The sequence below is a fragment of the Bos indicus x Bos taurus genome, chromosome 16, assembly GCF_003369695.1.
Source record: "Bos indicus x Bos taurus breed Angus x Brahman F1 hybrid chromosome 16, Bos_hybrid_MaternalHap_v2.0, whole genome shotgun sequence".
Taxonomy (NCBI): domain Eukaryota; kingdom Metazoa; phylum Chordata; class Mammalia; order Artiodactyla; family Bovidae; genus Bos; species Bos indicus x Bos taurus.
In genome coordinates this window covers 25,633,474-25,653,160 of record NC_040091.1, presented here as the reverse complement: position 1 = coordinate 25,653,160, position 19,687 = coordinate 25,633,474, and the positions used below count along the sequence as shown (strand labels likewise).

Below are 19,687 nucleotides of genomic sequence, written 5' to 3'. Positions count from 1 at the left end.
TGTCATTGAATGGCATGAATTTCACCACTATTCTCTCAACTATTAATTCATATTCACTCCCTTAAATAAGACTCAAAATGACTTTCTCTTCAGAAAACCTGCCCATGATTAGCATCATTTAACTGTAACCATTCTGGTGGCAGAAAAGGCCCTGGATTGGAAACCAGAACTGGATAGATCTGGCTTCTAATCTTGGTTCTTTTACAGTAGGATATGTTACCAGGCAATGGCACCCCACTCCAGTACTCTTGCTTGGAAAATCCCATGGACGGAGGAGCCTGTAAGGCTGCAATCCATGGGGTTGCTAAGAGTCAGACATGACTGAGCGACTTCACTTTCACTTTATACTTTCATGCATTGGAGAAGGAAATGGCAGCCCACTCCAGTGTTCTTGCCTGGAGAATCCCAGGGACGGGGGAGCCTGGTGGGCTGCCATCTACGGGGTCGCACAGAGTCGGACACGACTGAAGTGACTTAGCATAGCATAGCATGTTACCAGGGCAAATCACTCCACTTTTCCGAGACTAGTTTCTCAACTGTTAATGAAGGGAAATAGACTAAATACGTTCAAGACTAATTCCTAGATCTACATTTTTTTTTTCCTATAAAAAGGCTACCAAAAGCCATTAACTTGTAAAAACAGAAAAACTGTTATGAAATGATTAAACTTACTTAAGGCATCTTACATTTTAAAAAAATTAATATACAACATATTAAAACCACAAAAACAGAGAAAAACGTAAATTTCAAAGGGTGACAAGGTGGATTAAGTTATCCATTTTCCATTCTCTATTTGACACATGACTGAAAACCCAGGTAATCCCTTAAAGACTACTAGGCTATGAACACACAGACTTTCCTATTAACTAATCACTACTGCAATATTTCATACACCACATATTTGTTTAATACACCAAAAGTATTCCACATACTAACTGTGAAGATTAGTCTTATCTGTCAACTTTGCCAGGTTATAGTACCCAGTCACTTAATCAAACATTAATTTAGGTGTTACTGTAAAGGTATTATGTAGATGTGGTTAATATCTACAGTAAGTTGACTTTAAGTAAAGAAGATTACCCTTGACAATGTGGGTGGGACACATCTAATCAGTCGAAGGGCTTAAGAGTAAGAGTTTTCCCAGAGAAAGAATCCTATCTCAATACTGAAGCATCACCTGACCTTAAATCTGGCAGTCTTTCCTACAAATTTTGAACTTGTCCCCCCACCATGTCATGAGTCAATTCACAAAAACAAATCTCTTTTTAAAAACACACATATGCACTACAAATGAGAGTGGTTTTGTTTCTCTTGAGAACCCTGACTGCTACACTAACATACTAAATACTCAAACTAGTATTTTCTTTTTTAAGTAAGAATTAACAGATGTCTGTTTCTTGTAACCTCTTTAAAATATTAAAGCATTTTAAATAAGTATTCAGAATGTTACCGCAATGATTATCTCACTGTGCTTTTCTTTATTAAAATACATAGGAAGAAAAAGAATAGTGATGTTTTCCACATTGAACTGTTAAATTCCAAAACTGACTTCAGAAAATTCTGAGATTCAACTTTTTTTCTCATTTTCATGGCCTTCAAAGAGTTTCATAACTAGACATTATATAACATTACTGAAGAAAGTCACTTACAGCCCAATTTTAAAGACTAAGGAATCAGGCAAAGAGAAGTAGTAGACTTTGCAGTACTTTATTGAGGTATATTTACAGAATCAAGCTGGGAATTTTCCAGCTCTAAGTTTTATTGTTGATTCATCAACTAGTTAGCCCGCCATGGTACACTGACACAGAAAAAGATCTTAGAATCCCAAGATACACAGAAACTACTAAAGACACAGAATGACATATTTAGAAATATCAGTTCATATGCTGGTTCCATTCAAAAAGTGTTACTGATTCTAGATACCTATAAACTTTTTTTCTGTAAAGGGTCAGTAGTATTTAGGCCTTGCAGGCCATAAAGTCTCATTGGCAACTACTCAGCCCTGCCATTGTAGCCCTAAGGCAGCCAATGAGAGTACATAAATGAATGAGTATGGCTGATATTCCAATAAAACTTGATTTACTAAAACAGGCCAGATGTGGCCTGTGGACCATAGTTTGCTAAGCTCTGATTTATACACATGAAATCAAGGAGCTAGAAAAGACCCTGGAGATCATATGGCAAACTCCCATTCAATGCCAAGATATCTCTATATCCAACACCAGTAACCATCTGGCTCAGAATAGGTTCTATAAATGAACTGTTTTCCAAGCTAGATTGGTTATTCCTCAATAAGTAACTTCATGCTTTTTGGATAGGATATTTTCCTACAGTGTGGAACTATCTAGAGCACTGTAGGTCATTTAGCATTCCCGGTTTCATGAACAGTCACAAATACATATCCATCACTATGACAACCAAAACCTTCCCCACGTGTTCCCAAACCTCATAAGGTGGGGGTATTGGTACCCAGTGGGTGAAGATATATTGCACTATCTTGAGATGGGATATGTGGCAGCTGTCCACACAGCCATTTCCCCTTCTACCTAGGGCAGACATGACTAATCAATCACAATACTATTTCCTACTGAGGTTGGACTTTGCCTCAGAATGTTTAATACAATGCTCAAGGCAACCATCACCAATGAACCAGAACTGTGACATTAAAACATAGTTGTTATCCCTAATCTAAAAAGATAGTTCTACACACACACACATACACACTGAAAAGAAACTGGCTTCCTTTAAGCTTATGAAGCTGAAAAATAATACGATTTAATTTTAAACCCTATGGGATGTTTTGAAAGTTTGTGTGAACATTTCTTGGTTTTGACAATGACTGGGGCCATGGAGGGTACTTGGCGCATTGAGGAATGAGGGGCACTGCTGTACAACAGAGGATAATCCTGCATCCTCCTCGATTTTTTAATATCCCACTAGAAACAGACCGGTTTAAATTATCTAAGTCTAGACTCTAACTCCATTTAACATACAAATAGGAATTCTTTTTCACATTTTTAATAATACATAAGCTTGCCCAAAGAATAATTCCTCTGAAAGTCAAGGCAAGACTGTATTTAAATTTTTTCCTGAATTTTGCGAAGAGTTAATTCAACATTTTGGAAAATCACCTCAATGACTGCAATAGAATTCAATGTATGTAAGTACAATTTATCTGAATAAACCTGAATTTTTACTTATTTCAGTCACAATAATTCCAGACACAGGTAACAAAGTTAACCACTTGCTATGTATAGAGCATATATGTTTTGAAAAATATATATAATGACTTTATTTCTCCTTTATATTTACAGTTAGAACATTATGTTCATTCCTTTGCAGTCAGTTTTGCAAGTAGTTACAATATATCTATGAATTCACTTCAGCATAGTAAAGGGGGGACTACAAGACATTTGTTTTTATTGGCTCTGCCAGGTTAAGAACCACTGGTCTAAACTAATGAAATCTTTTTGACCAAATTTCACTAACAAAGACACTAATCTTGCCCACAATTTTGAAACAAATCTAATGTGTTTCAAGAGTTTAAACACAACTTTCACTGGCTAGCTGAAGTCATTTTTACAGAAAAACACAGATCTCTCAATGTAGGTGCAGTTTCTGTATCTCCTCTCCCCTGCTGTATTAAATACACAAGAAATGGCTTAGGACCTCTAAGTCCTCCAGCACACTGGAGCTGTCACTGTGATTATTTCCAACCAATTGTGAAGAGAACTGGCAGTGTTACAGAGTCAATGAAAGAACCCAGTCATCACCGAGGCAACTGCCCTTGAGCATCAGACAGAAAGATTCTACTCTAAGCCAGTCCATTTTCCACATTCAATTATGTTACTGAGAGCTGTCTCTTGTTCTGCACAGAACAGCTCTAGAACCGCATTCAAGAGGGCAGAAATGTTCAGTATATGCAACTGTAACAGATTACTAGATTAAAAATGTTAAGGTTTGACATTGACTGAAAGTGGAAATAATCTCCACATAAGTCTACATATTATACACACACATGTATAATGGACTAAGGCCAACGGCAAGCCTAGTTTCTAAGAATGTTAATTATTGTTTCCAAGTACAAGTCTCTCTAAACACCTTTTTATAGTTCATGGCAGTTTTAAGTCTTAGAGTGTGAATCGTGCTCATGCTCAGTGGCTAAGTCGTGTCAGATTCTTTGAGACCCCATGGACTATAGCCCACCAGGCTCCTCTGTCCATGGGATTTTTCCAGACAAGACTACTGGAGTGGGCTCGCATTCCTTCTCCAAGAGATCTTCCCAACCCAGAGACGGAACCCGCATTTCCCGCACTGGCAAGTGGATTCTTAACACTGAGCCACCAGGGAAGCCCTAGAGTGTAAGTAAGAGCCCATCAGTTCAGTTCAGTCGCTCAGTCGTGTCCAACTCTTTGCGACCCCGTGAATCACAGCACACCAGGCCTCCCTGTCCATCACCAACTCCTGGAGTTCACTCAAACTCATGTCCATCAAGTTGGTGATGCCATCCAGCCATTTCATCCTCTGTCATCCCCTTCTCCTCCTGCCCCCAATCCCTCCCAGCATCAGGGTCTTTTCCAATGAGTCAACTCTTCGCACAAGGTGGCCGAAGTATTGGAGTTTCAGCTTCAGCATCAGTCCTTCCAATAAACACCCAGGACTGATCTCCTTTAGGATGGACTGGTTGGATCTCCTTACAGTCCAAGGGACTCTCAAAAGTCTTCTCCAAGTTCTCCAAGTCTTCTCCAAGTTGAACCACAGTTCAAAAACATCAATTCTTCGGCACTCAGCTTTCTATACAGTCCAACTCTCACATCCAACATGACCACTGGAAAAACCATAGCCTTGACTAGACGGAACTTTGTTGGCAAAGTAATGTCTCTGCTTTTTAATATGCTATCTAGGTTGGTCATAACTTTCCTTTCAAGGAGTAAGTGTCTTTTAATTTCATGGCTGCAATCACCATCTGCAGTGATTTTGGAGCCCAGAAAACTAAAGTCTGACACTGTTTCCACTGTTTCCCCATCTATAGTCTTTAAGTATCTCAAAGACTAAATCCCAAAGCAACACCGTAAACATAAGTAAGGGTGGGTCCCAGATACTTTCTTTAAACCAAGTTTCCAACTATTCTAGGTTAAGTGGTGACATTCAGTTTTGAGAGCTAAGAGAGACAGGCACGTTGGAACTCTTCAGAGACATGCATGTAAAAGTGAGTGGAAGGAAGAGGAAAAAATAACAGCAAGGCTTTGAAATGGTCTATAAGTAATTCTTGAGTCTCCCAGGGAATAAGGCAACCAGGTCCAGGGAACTAGCACTTCTCACATTTCTCTGCAGAGAACTTTCTATATGACCCACTTCTAAACCTACAAGGTGCATTAGCTACTTAGCCACAAATAGCCCAAAGCCAGCCCTGACTCAACACAATCTCAGAGAAATAAGTATTATAAATAGAGAGGACAAAGCTGAAAATGATGGCTAATACACAAACAAGAATACTGAGACCAATGTATGTCTTTATAAGCTAAAATGCTGAATAGCTGAAACACGGGTAGGATAAAATTAAATAGGGAGTAAGTGTAAAGTTATGCATTTCAATTTAAAAATCAGCTCTACAGGTACAAGGACCACACTAACAGAGAGTTCCTGCAGAAATGTAGGGGCTTTGGCTTACCAAATGCTTAATATAAGAGCAAGATGTGTCTGCTTGGATATTAACACAATTTTGGACAAAAAGGGTATGGTATCCACCTTACAGGAAGTTAACGGTCCCACTATTTGCTGCCTTGATCAGACACCTAAACTAGTGTAGACAGTTATGGAAGCTGAATTTTCAAAATACTGACAATCTACTGCATCCAGAATAAGACAACTGGGTTAGTGAGAGATCTAGATATTGGCATTATTTAACCTGAAGAAGAGATAATAAGACATAATTATCTTTAAATATGTGACAAAACTTTACATAGCAAAGAGGAAATAGTTCTTCTGTGTCTCTCTACAACTAAAACCAACTAGATTTTTAAAAAATACACACAATAGGTAATTTGGATCTGTTGCATAAAAAGGAAGTGAACACCTAGTCACTCTATGTATTCAGGCAAGGGCCTAAAGTCCTTTGGGATAAGAAGTGTTATCAGGGTACCCAAATCAGGTAGAAGAATGGATTAAGGGACTGTTACAGGTTCATCCAATTCTGCAATAACATTCTTTTAAGTGCAGAAGAAAAAGTACAGGCTGAGGCAACAGACTCTTTATTTCCCTAGTAGCAAGTTACGTTAGAGAAAGGAGAGAAGAAATAAGACAGCCAAGTGATTTTAAGGTACATTTTAAAATACATGGTATGTAAGGACCTCAAAGTGAGATGCGGTGAAAAAGAGAACTGTATTTAGGGTTGGAAGACTTTTCCTTTAAAATGGTGAACAGCTGAAACACAGGTGGGATAAAATTTAACAGGAAGCAAGTGTAAAGTCATGAATCTCAATTTAAAATTCAGTTATACAAGTGCAGTGTTTTCATTCAAAAATGCTGAATAGCTGCATCCCAGTTCCAGCCCAGCCTAGCCAGTCAGTGAACCTTTCTGTGGCTTAAGTTTTTCTACCTCTGAACTAAGGATACCACCTCTCCTGCCTCAAGGATCAAAGGACCAAATAAGAGAAGCACTACCTAAATAATTTATACATAACTTATCACTGTTATTGTTCTACATTAGTCTGACTCTTCTAAGCTCTGTTCACCTGACTTTAAAAAGGATATGAAAAACCTATTATCATAAAAATCAACCAAGTTCAGACCTTGTGATTTAAGTAGAGACACAGAAAGCATGTTTTGAGTAGAAAACCTCAAGGAAAAGAGAGTCTTATCCAAAGAATAGTAACAAGGTATTTATTATAGAATAAGTTGTGTGTTCTTCTAAAGAATGCTGTTCAGCTGTTTTCTATAGGAAAAGGAAATGAGATTTAGAAGAGGTGGACTTAAATGGTTGCAAGCAAGATTACAGGCAGGTCTAGAGAATAACATTTTACATGCTTTTTTTGAGATCAAATGAAACGAATCCAACATGTCAGGATGATAAGACCCTGGAAGAGGCTATAGAGATTTAGAACTCAAAACCTACTTGTCCTGGATTGGTCAACATTTAATATCCTTAAGGGAGTCAAATCAGATTATTTCCCAAAGTCCTTTCCAGCTCTAGAACTCAGAGTTAGAACCAACAAAAAACTTTACTAGGAAAAGAAATAAAGTTAGCAGTTATATTTGGGAGCATGTTTTATATGAGCTTTCTACTTTCATCAAAGTGCTCTTACTTAAGTGATAAAGCAAATAAGGTAAAATGTTAAAAATAGGTGAATCTGAGTTAACTATACAGGTGGTTCCCTGTACTATTTTTATTTTTGCAACTTTATTCAATTACTATGAAATAGTCATTATTTAGGTTTAAAATATTAGGAGTTGACTGATACTGCTTATCTTACTAGTTCTTGTGGGAAAGCTTATAACTTGATTATGTATCACTTCCTAGGGCCTACCCGCCCTCCTCTGCTGTAATTAACACAAGTTCACTCATAAATAGTGCTTGGTCTTCTGGCATCTACAGTGTTCTCATCAATCCCAATGTTTACTTCCTCTCAATTTTGCAAATAAACTTCAATATTTGTTTTTTATTCACATGTCCTTTTAATTTGTTTTTTAATTAGAGAATAATTGCTTTACAATGTTGTGTTGGTTTATGCCATACAACAATGCAAATCAAAATTGTGTGTGTGTGTGTGTGTGTGCGCGTGTGCACGCACACGTGTATCTGGAGAACGGAACGGCAACCCACTCCAGTTTTCTGGCCTGGAGAATTCCATGGATGTATTTCTATGTGTGTGTGTGTGTGTGTGTGTGTGTGTGTGTGTGTGCCTGGAGAATTTCATGGATGTGTGTGTGTGTGTGTGTGTAGAAGGGAACAGCAACCCACTCCAGGATTCTGACCTGGAGAATTCCATGGACTGTGTAGTCCATGGGGTCACAAAGAGTCAGATACTACCGAGTGACTTGCACACATATACACACATACATATATATTGTCTCCCTCTTGTCTTGCCTGGAGAACCCCATGGACTAGCGGAGCCTGGTGGGCTACAGTCCATGGGATGGCAAAGAGTTGGACAGGACTAAGCGACTGACACTTCTTGAACCTTCAACCCTTCCCTTAAACCTCTCCAACACTCCTAATTACCATATAAACTTTTACTTCCCAGCCTGTGCCAGGTCATTCTCACAGAGGTGGGAGAGATGGAAGGGATTTTTTTCCCTGCCCACTACAGGCAATGAGGGAGCACACTGTCAGAAGGGTATTTTAAAACAATAATAAAAGCAACTAAAAGTCTTTCTGTTTCTTATCATCACCAGGCACTGGCAATATGAAACAACCTTAATGTTTAGACACTCCTTCCAACCACTGCAGACAGCTTCAAACATTACCCCTTAACATGTCACCAGTAATGGTCAGCCTCTTCAACCTCTGCCCAAATCTTTTATCCAATAGTTTTTCTTTACCTCGGAATCTCAAAATAAAAACAAAAGCTAATAATAAGAACAACAAATATTAAAAGCAATCAGTGTACTTTCTACAATATTTGTAACTGTGAAGCGTATCATTATCACTTTAATAGAAAAGCTCATATAAAATCTAATGTGATACCTCTCTCAAACAGAACTAAGTAGAGTCTCTAGATATCACCTCAATCAGTTATGATTTAGCATTAAAACTATTTTTCAAACAACAATAATGTAAACAAGTGGTTCACAGCCATAACCCAATGCCTGGAGACTGGAAAATTTGCCAAGATTTATGGGCTCAGACTCAGCAGAATGAACAAGGCTCTACTAACATAACTGCAGTCCTTTCAGCTTCTGTTTGCCTTGCATCATACGGAGGGCCATGTCATCATAGTCACTATGAAAAAAAAGGTCTAACTCAGAGAAGAAAAAGGACAGAAAGAGCTTTTAAAAGAAGGGGTCGACTATGCCTCCGTTAATCTTGCCGAGGGCCTGCATCAAAGGCACTACACAGTTGGATGGTAAAATCAGCAGATCAACACTCTGCTTGATATCCCCCTGTTCAAAGCTGTACTCCTCAGCTGTAACAAATCCTCCTGATTCCATCAAAAGGCAGGGAATGGCTGCCCACTAGGGTATGCAGATAACTGAGAATTGACTACACAATCATAAAATTGATAATCAGAGAGTTGTTGTTTAGTCATTAAGTCATGTCCAACTCTTTGCAACCCCATGCTGTAGCCCGCCAGGCTCCTCTGTTGATGGGATTTCCTAGGCAAGAATACTGGAGTAGGTTGCCATTTCCTTCTCCAGGGGATCTTACCCACTCAGGGGTCGAACCCAAATCTTCTGCATTGGCAGATGGGTTCTTTAGCACTGAGCCACCAAGAAAGCCCAATCAGAGTACAGAAGCAAAAACCTCAATATAACAAGCTACTACTTCACATACTACAAACTAATGATTAAAAAGAAACATGCCAGCATGTATATATCAAGTCAGTTTTGATTATAGCTGTTTTAACAGTTCTTCCAATGCACAGATACATGTTTCAGTGCAGCAGAAATAAAAAATAGTAAATTCATAAGAATAATGAGTAATCAGCCACACCCTGATTTTTTAAAAAAATGCCACTACTGGTTAAACTGTAAAATACATCTAAATCCTACAAAATAATACTTAGAATTTATCTAGAGAAGGCTAAGAAATTTACTCAGCATTAGAACAAAAGACAAAAATTCCAAAGATAATCCAGAACACAAAGCAATCAAACTTCAAACATACTACTCAGACACATAACTAGAAACTTGCTACAGAAAGCAGGACTCTTATGTTTCAAAAATGAGCACTTCCTCTCCTGTGAACTAATGTCCAAGAACCTACAGGCTTTCTCCTAAAACCCAAAGGAAAGGGGAAAAGAACACATTTTCAAATCAACAATATATGGAAAAATCAGAAAAGGCCTTTTCAGAAAAACAGTACTATCTAAAGAAATAAGATTAAATTAAAACATAGAGAAATCTACTTGACATTTAATTCAATAGCTTTAAAGATCAGTGTCATCTTTTCACTTTCTAATTTGAAAAATTATTCAATTTCCTTTCATGTTACAGCATTATTTATGTTTACGTAATGCTTTCCACTTGAAAGTTTCAGGTGTGCCCCTAAACACAGGAAGTTGTAACAATCTTACACAAGCATACATTTTCAAGGCCATCAAGAGTTTAGCTTAATAATACTATGCTGCATACTTCAAATTTATTAAAAGAGTACATCTTAAGCGTTCTCACCACAAACGAAAGAGAGAAATTAGTAACTATGTGAAGTGATGGTTTGTTAATTAGCTTGACTGTGATAATCATTTCACAATATACATACATGTCAAGTTATCACGTTATACACCTCAAGTATACGCAATTTTGATTTGTCAAGTATGCTTCATGAAAGCTGAGGAAAAGAGTTTACAAGCTAGCAAGACACCAAGCCATCAATAAACATAAACTGCTCAGGTTTACTTGAATTAGTGCAAGTCAAATCACTAAATCAGATCTAAAAGATCTACAAACCAATACTATAGTTTCAAAAATAAAAAAATGTTAACCTTTGAAATATAAACTGCTTGAAACAAGCAAAAGACTCAATCATCAGATATCACCCTCCACCAAGGACAATGCTCTCCGTAGGTACCTTGCCCGGTTTGTGACAAAAATACAAAATTTGCCATTACCTAAAGCTAAAACAGTCTTTGTAAGTACATAGAAGTGAGACACTATAATGATGTAGATTAGGAAGTACATATCAATTGTAGTCCATAAAACATAAATAAAATGCAGACAGTAACTAAAATTAATAATAATTACCTCTGGTAATGATAAAACCAAGCCCACACACTACACAATCCCCAATAAGGAAAACTAAATATGCTAATATGTATATAACAACAGATCTTGGGTTATCAATACTTTTAAAAAATCTACCAATGGAAAATACATGTTTTCCTTGTAGCAGAAATAAAAAGTAACAGTAAACCCATGGGAATTGCTACTCAAAAACTAAATACAACCGGATAACTTGTAATAAAAATACATTACAAAGTTATGCAGAAAAACAATGAACAGTAACTGACAACGTGACTGCACTGGCTTTCCATGTAATTATCACTGTAATTCTAAACGCATTTAGAAGCTGATTGCATGACAAAGGAAATAAGACAGTCTAAACTCTGCAAGGTAGCAAAGATTCCAAAAGGGAAACTTCGGCTGGCTTACTAGTATGAGGATAACTTTAAAGTAATATCTATTTGACAAAGAAATGCAACATAAGTTGAACCTGGGTGCGGAAGAGCTCAAGTTTTCCCTGGAAATGTAAATTCTTCCCCGAAATTCACAAGGGTTTAAAAAAAAAAAAAAAAAAAAAAGCCGCATCAGTAAACCAGGATTAATTGCAAATGAGGCAACAGGAGTTCAGCATCCAATAGGTGGTCTGATCATCTTTCTAATCCGTTAGGTCAAGAGTCCTTCTCACCTACGACCCTCAGAGAAGGGCTGACTCCCTGCTCTCAAACCTCCTCAGCAAGCCAACCTTTGCCAACTCATGCCACCCTCACAGACGATCTCTGCAAAGTCCCGGGACACTCCCCCAAGCGAGACAGCCTTCCTCCGAGAAGCCTCCTGCCCAGGGTCACCCGCCACTCCCCCTCCCCTTCTCAGGGCCTCTCCGGCCTCAGGGTCCCCAGTGCCTCCCTCCCCAGACCCTCAAGGCTGCCCTGAGCTCCCCGCCCCCGGTCCCCGACCCCCAATTCTACTCCCCTCCCTCAAACCTGGGGTCACCGTTCTCCCTCTGCCCGTGCGGGGAGTCCCGATTCTCCCGTCCCTACCCGGTCTCCGCGTCCCGCGACGCGGGGCGGCGGCAGGGGCGCCGAGAAGCATCCACTGAGGAGACAAGTGCCTGGGGACTCTCCGGCTCCGATCTGGACCGGAGCCGGGCTTCCGCCTCGCGCCGGAAGGCATTCGCGAGCGGGAGCGGAAGTCCCGCCCGCTCCCCGCCGGCCGGCGGGCAAAGACCGCACCGTGGGGTCTAGCCAGAACGTCAGGAGGATTCGCTGGGGGTTAACAGGGGTCGTGGGCACCCGGCCGAGAGAAAAAAGGCTTACCGTGAAGGGCCAAGGCGCCAAAAGTCTTTCTCCTTGCAGCTTCTCTTTACAGCCGATGAGCCAACGCACCTGCAATCGCTTGACCAAGGGGCTGTTCTTGCTGACGCCCCCAGAAGAACAAGATGACTCAGACCCTGACCCCTGCCCCCACAATCTAGTTGAAAATTGACATAAATATAAACAGAGATGAATAACACCACAAGGCAGCACTGCTTCATTCCTTAATCCAGATGTTTATCACCTGCTATATATCACTTATTGAACGACTAGGCTGTAAACAGATGCAAACCCCTGTCTTATGAAGCGAGGGAGGCACTCAGGGCAATGAACTAGGCAGAGAGTAAATCAAACAGCGACCCGTCCCTCGGGAAACTTAGGGTAGTATAGGGACAGATATATGAACAAATAAGTGCAATGAAACCATCGCGCGTTAGAGGAACTATGGCCGAGCTGAAGGCAGTGGTGGCGGTAGGAAGGTGAGCAGACACAAGACTATAGAAATACTGGCTCCTCAGTGAGTCTGAAATGAACGATGACTAAGAGTTAAAGGTCAAACAAGGTAGAGAAGGACATGCAGAGGAGAAGGATGCCAGAGAGAGTTTGGTTTAATTAGGGATCTGGAGGAGGGTACACCTAATTTAGCAAGGTCTGCGATCGGAAAAGCGGGAGGAAGCAGTGACAGGAGGCAAGCCCAGATCTGGAAGACTGCTTTGTGTTATACTAAGGAATTTAGACTTTAGACTCCAGGCAAAAGGGAATCAGCGCATTATCTGTAGGGGAACAGACAAAACACTGACTCATGGGTTGATTAGGATGATTGGCCTACTCATCAAAGGAAAATAACTTGAAAGATCATGGATAGAACATTGTACCTGTGAGGGTGTTTTCTCAAGCTGTCATCAATTCAGCCACTCAGTCGTGTCCAACTATTTGTGACCCCATGGACTGCAGCAGACCAGGCTTCCCTGTCCATCACCATCTCCTGGGGTTTACTTAAACTCATGTCTATAGAGTCAGTGATGCCATCCAACTACCTCATTCTTCATCACCCGTTCTCCTCCTGCCTCAGTCCTTCCCAGCATCAGGTGGTCAGTTTTCTGATGAGTCAGTTCTTCACATCAGGTGGCCAAAGTATTGGAACTTCAGCTTCAGCATCAGTCCTTCCAGTGAATATTCAGGACAGATTTCCTTTAGGGTTGACTGGTTTGATCTCCTTGCAGTCCAAGGGACTCTCAAGAGTCTTCTCCAACACCATAGTACAAAAGCATCAATTTAAACTGTTATACCCAGATGTAAAAACAATGGATGACTATAACAACTCTACACAGGCAAGGCCACCAGAGCTCAGACCCCTGGGGTTGTCTACTGGGCAAATCACCCCAACCAACTGAGTGGCCAGCTGAAGCTGTGGCAACCATGGGATGAAGGGGCTGAGAAGGAAGAAACTTCATTACCAGCTACAGTAATGAGGACTGTTGCCTCTATTCTCTTACTTGCTACTACTACTGTTTAATCAGTACCCTCTTGCACACCAAACCCCATTTTTCCTTTTTAGAAATAAATGGTATAGCAGTTTTTTCCAATTCTTTTCCTTTTGCCAGCAACAAACTATGTTCCAATATATGGAGATAGAACTATGGTAAAATAAAAGGAAGACTGGACATCTTGTAGAACATCTGTACTTAGAGGGCATAGTATCACCTCTGGATGGAGTAGAAAGACACAGATTTAAGCTTAAAACTCAATATTCAGAAAACTAAGATCATGGCATCTGGTCCTATCACTTCATGGCAAATAGATGGGGAAACAATGGAAACAGTGAGAGACTCTATTTTCTTGGGCTCCAAAATCACTGCAGATGGTGACTGCAGCCATGAAATTAAAAGACGCTTTCTTCTTGGAAGAAAAGCTATGACCAACCTACACAGCGTATTAAAAAGCAGAGACATTACTTTGCCAACAAAGGTCTGCCTAGTCAAAGCTATGGTCTTTCCAGTAGTCATGAATGTGAGAGTTAGACTATAAAGAAAGCTGAGCATGGAAGAATTGATGCTTTTGAACTGTGATGTTGGAGAAGACTTTTGAGAGTCTCTTGGACCGCAAGGAGATCCAACCAGTCCATCCTAAAGGAAATCAGTCATAAATATTCACTGGAAGGACTGATGTTGAAGCTGAAACTCCAATATTTTGGCCACCTGATGTGAAGAGCTGACTCAATGGAAAAGACCTGGATGCTGGGAAAGATTGAAAGTGGGAGGAGAAGGGGATGACAGAGGATGAGATGGTTGGATGGCATCACCAACTCAATGGACATGAGTTTGAGTAAGCTCCAGTAGCTGGTGATGGACAGGGAAACCTGGTGTGCTGTGGTCTATGGGGTCGCAAAGAGTCAGACAGGACTGACCAACTGAACTGAACTGAACTGAAGGAACACAGAGAGAAAGTGGCCATTAAAGCTGAGTCACGTGGCAGTGCCCTACAGAAAAGATCTATTAACACCCCTTACCAAGGACCCAGGACCTGACCTGTTTTCTTTGATTACAGGAAATATTCCTGTGTACTTCTGAAATATTTTTTTGTTTTGCTTAACTAGGCAAGAAAGATTTCTGCTATTTGCAACCAAAGTAATTTTGCTTAAGACAATCTACTCCCAGAGCTCCTGTTGAATAGGCACTGAGTCAAATGATCCACATTCATTGCCACAGCAAACTGAAATGGATATAGCATGCATTCAGTCATGCCCAACTTTTTGTGACCCTATAGACTGTAACTCGCCAGGCTCATCTGTCCATAGGATTTTCCAAGCAAGAATACTGGAATGAATTGCCATTTCCTCCTTCAGGGGATCTTTCTGACCCAGGGATCAAACTTGGTTCTCTTGTGTCTCCTGCATGGCAGGCAGATTCTTTACCACTGAGCTACCTGGGAAGCTGAGGTGGATGTAGACACAACCCAAATAGGCTAAGAGGGTCTCTCATGCATGGATTTAAGCACTGACATATAGCCCTCCACTTGGTCTCCCTTTCATGTTGAAATAGAAATGTGACGTAAACCCAGGATTAGGTTAGGCGTGAGCAAGGTGTCCCACGCTGGTAGGAAAAAAATGGGTAGGGAAACCAGAGGGAAGAGGAGAGAGAAGCGATATGGAAGAGAGAAAGAAGGGGAAAGAGAAGACATAATTATCTGAAAAATAATTAGGTCATCTTAGTTTCTATCTTTTCAGTTTTTTAATCCAAACCCTTATGGGGTCCAGCTAAACTTTCTGTCCTTAAATTCTATGGAAATTCTGCGTCCTTCCAGTAAATTTCCCATTTGACTTGGCTTAGTGTTAGTAGCTTTTTATTCCTAGAAATGAAATTCCAAGACATCAGTCCACAAGACACAAGGTTGCCTGTTCACTCTCTTTTCTGCATCACTCTCTTCTCCCCAGAACTTTGGAGTCAGCTTCTCACCCCAGGCCCAACTGCTGCTGCTGCTAAGTCACTTCAGTTGTGTCCAACTCTGTGCAACCCCATAGACAGCAGCCCACCAGGCTCCCCCGTCCCTGGGATTCTCCAGGCAAGAACACTGGAGTGGGTTGCCATTTCCTTCTTCAATGCATGAAAGTGAAAAGTGAAAGGGAAGTCGCTCAGTCGTGTCCAACTCTTTGTGACCCCATGGACTGCAGCCTTCCAGGCTCCTCCATCCATGGGATTTTCTAGGCAAGAGTACTGGAGTGGGGTGCCATTAACAGCAGGAGCAAGATTTTCACACCTCCACTGCTGCCTACAGGAAAACTGTCAGAGTTACCATGGCGTTAATGGAGCAAATCATACCACCATCAGTATGTAAATATGGAGGAAGATTTTGGAAACCCACACTTCTTTTTGTGAACTTTTTATTTTGTATTGGAGTATAGCCAGTTAACAATGCTGTGATAGTGTCAGGAGAGCAGCGAAGGGACTCAGCCATACATATACATGTATCCATTCTCCCCCAAACTCCCCTCCCATCCAGGCTGCCACAAGGTATTAAGCAGAGTTCCATGTGCTATATAGGTTCTTGTTGGTATTTAAATATAGCAGTGAGTGCATGACCATCCCAAACCCCCTAACTGTCCCCTCCTCCCAGCAACCGTAAGTTCGTTTTCTAAGTCTATGAGTCTTTCTATAGAAACCAGTATTTCAAATTCTTCATTATACAGAGGCGGGAGCTAAAGTCCAGCTAAACATAGCAATTTCTCTAAGGTTGAATAATTCAACAGTCCCAGAGATAGGACTAGTTCAAAAATCTCTCTCCCAGTCCACTTACCTGATTATTTGGTGTAAAAGAGTCTAATACTCTCAAAAGGCTATTGTGAAAACCTTAAAAGTGTACTATAGGGATTTCTCTGGTGGTCCAATGGCTAAGACTCTGCACTTCCAATTCAGGGGGTCCAGGTTGGATCCCTGGTAAGAGAACTAGATCTCTCCTGCCACAACTAAGACCTGGTGCAGCCAAAATAATTAAATACATTTTTTAAAAAGTACACTACTATCCAGCCTGCTCTCTCCTGGATTCTGGAGTTCACTCATGTCTATATAATGGCATCAGTCTGACTGCAGAACCATGACAACTGTTTGGAAGACACTTCGGAGTGTCACTGGTAATAGATAGTTCCTCTGAACCAGGAAAGAACATCCTAAGGAATGTTTTCCTAGTTTTTTTTTTTTTTTTTTCAGTACTCTCTGACTGGCTCAGACAGATAGAAGGGTTAATTAACAGAGCTAATAAGGTTAGATGTTTAAGAAGTTTACTCACAGATTCTCTATTCTCTTTAGTTCATACCTGATCGTCTTTCTTATCTTTGTTTGTTTCACCACCGGTGTAAACAACAATGTCATTAAGAGTCACATCCAAAACCACATCCTCTTCCCCTTGCACCTGCAGTAGTTTAGTAATTTGTAGCAAAATAAAGTAGTCTACCTGCGTGTGTGCTAAGTCGCTTCAGTCGTGTCTGACTCTTTGCAACCCTGTAGACTGTAGCCTGCCAGGCTCCTCTGTCCATGGGATTCTCCAGGCAAGAATACTGGAGTGGGTTGCCATGCCCCTCACCAGGGGATCTTCCTGATCCAGGGATGGAACCCAGGTCTCTTGCATTGCCAGCACATTCTTTACCACCTGAACCACGAGGGAAGCCCAAACTAGTCTATGCTGCTGCTGCTGCTAAGTCGCTTCAGTCGTGTCTAACTCTGTGCAACCCATAGACAGCAGCCCACCAGGCTCCCCCGTCCCTGGGATTCTCCAGGCAAAACTAGCCTATAGTTGGGAGCAATCACAATAGCATGTTCTCTGAGGTATAAATACAATTATATTAGTAAAAGATTATGAATTGAATGACAATTAAGGTCATCCAATGCTCTCCAGTTAGTAATTCCCAGCTCTACTGCAAGGTACCAAATAAAGGTGTTTTCTGTGAAGATTTCAGTCTTCTGTGCTCAAATAATATCACTTAAAGTGAAAGATGAGTCTTATTACATTGAGGGTGGTGTTTTCTTCCTAAAGGGGGAGCTGCCCCAGAAATGCTTCAATTTAACTGAAATATTTTTGAAAACATGATCTTTTATATTTTGGTCTAAATTTTTTGTGGTAAAATATACAAAACATAAAATTGCTCATTTGAGCCATGTTCAGTTACGCATTTCTGTGGTATTAAGTGCATTCACAGTGTTGAATAACCATCACTCCCATCCATCTCCAGAACTTTTGCATCTTCCAAAACTGAAACTCTATACCTATTAAACAATGATTCCCCATTCTCCCCTCCCCTAAATCTAATTTTGGTCGAATTTTATAGGTTTGTATATTTCATTAAAATATTTTCAACACTAATTCATACTCTCTTGAAGTAAACATATTTATAAACCAGAAATAAAATAATGCCTTTTTCACCTCTTTTCCCCTGTGGAATTCAAATGTAACATATCATTTCCATGGGGACACATTGTACAATAATCAGATATTTCTACTTCTTTAAAACCCACACCAATGGGAATTCCACATGTAAAGGAAAAACACACCAGAGACACTTGACATGATACTCATGAACTGAAAGTTTGGGTGGGTATGTTTGGAAGGACTTTTATACATGTTAATGATTTTAAACTGCAAGCCTTGTTTTCCTTTCTGCAAAAGCCATGGACATTCCACACATCTGACTGGGGCACAAGCCTCACTTTGTTTTCTTTCCAACAAAATCAAAACTAAACAGGAATGCTCCTGCCAGAAAAAGCTTCACCTGCTAAATTCCAACAAGTCTAGGAAAATAAGCCTTTCCTCTTCAATAAAGATTTCTCTCCCTGGCCTGGTAACTGAAACAGACACACAGTTCTACTTCTAACTTAAAAATCTTACCATTAGGTAGAGTAATAGACTGAATGTTTAGCCCTGAATCTCAATTCCGTTGTTTAGTCGCTAAGCTGTGTGCAACTCTTTGCAACCTGTAGTCCTCCAGGCTCCTCTGCCCATGGGATTTCACAGGCAAGAATACTGGAGTTGGTCACCATTTTCTACTTCAGGGTCTCAATTATACAAACTTATTTCCCAAGAAGAAATAAACTACAGTCTAAGAAGATTGAGATAAAACTTTCCTTGTGAAAACAATAGGAGTATGTCTTAAAGAGGAATATGCCCTTTCTACAAAAGTATCACGATGAATTGGTAAGAAGTCACTTCCTTTTTTTTTTTTTTTTGGCTGTACTGGGTCTTTGTTGCCATGTGCAAGGTTTCTCTAGTTGCCATGCAAGGAGGCTTCTCTAGTTGTGGCAGACAGGTTCTCTAGTTATGGGGCTCGGGCTTAGTTGCCCTGCAGCAAGTGGGATCTTAGTTCCTCCACCAGGAATCGAAACTGAGTCCCCTGCATTGGAAGGATTTTTAACTGAACCACCAGGGAAGACTGCACCTCCTTTATTTTTCAGTTCAGTTCAGTTCAGTCACTCAGTCGTGTGCGGCTTTTTTCAACCCCATGAACTGCAGCACGCCAGGCCTCCCTGTCCATCGCCAATTCCCGGAGTTCACTCAAACTTACATCCATCAAGTCGGTGATGCCATCCAACCATCTCATCCTCTGTCATCCCCTTCTCCTCCTGCTCTCAATCTTTCCCAGCAGCAGGGTCTTTTCCAATGAGTCACCTCTTCACATCAGGTGGCCAAAGTATTGGAATTTCAGCTTCAACATCAGTGCCCCCAATGAACACCTAGGACTGATCTCCTTTAAGATGGACTCGTTGGATCTCCTTGCAGTCCCAGGGACTCTCAAGAGTCTTCTCCAACACCACAGTTCAAAAGCATCAATTCTTCAGCCCTCAGCTTTCTTTATAGTCCAACTCTCATATCCATACATGACCACTGGAAAAACCATAGCCTTGACTAGACGGACCTTTGTTGGCAAAGTAGTGTCTCTGCTTTTTAATATGCTGTCTAGGTTGGTTATAACTTTCCTTCCAAGGAGCAAGTGTCTTTTAATTTCATGGCTG

At 40.6% G+C, this 19,687-nt stretch overlaps 1 protein-coding gene across 2 annotated transcripts in view; it reads right to left on the bottom strand.

The window, feature by feature from the left end:
• Positions 1–12,039, bottom strand: part of DISP1 (dispatched RND transporter family member 1) — a 221,730-nt gene extending 209,691 nt beyond the window's left edge. The window contains exon 1 of one of the 2 annotated variants that reach the window (XM_027564512.1): positions 11,919–12,039. In XM_027564512.1, coding sequence (XP_027420313.1) covers positions 11,919–11,970 — 52 coding nt within the window. In that variant the 5' untranslated portion in view covers positions 11,971–12,039. The remainder of the gene's footprint in view (positions 1–11,918) is intronic. The other variant, XM_027564516.1, reaches the window with a different exon arrangement.
• Between the last annotated feature and the right edge of the window lie 7,648 nt (positions 12,040–19,687).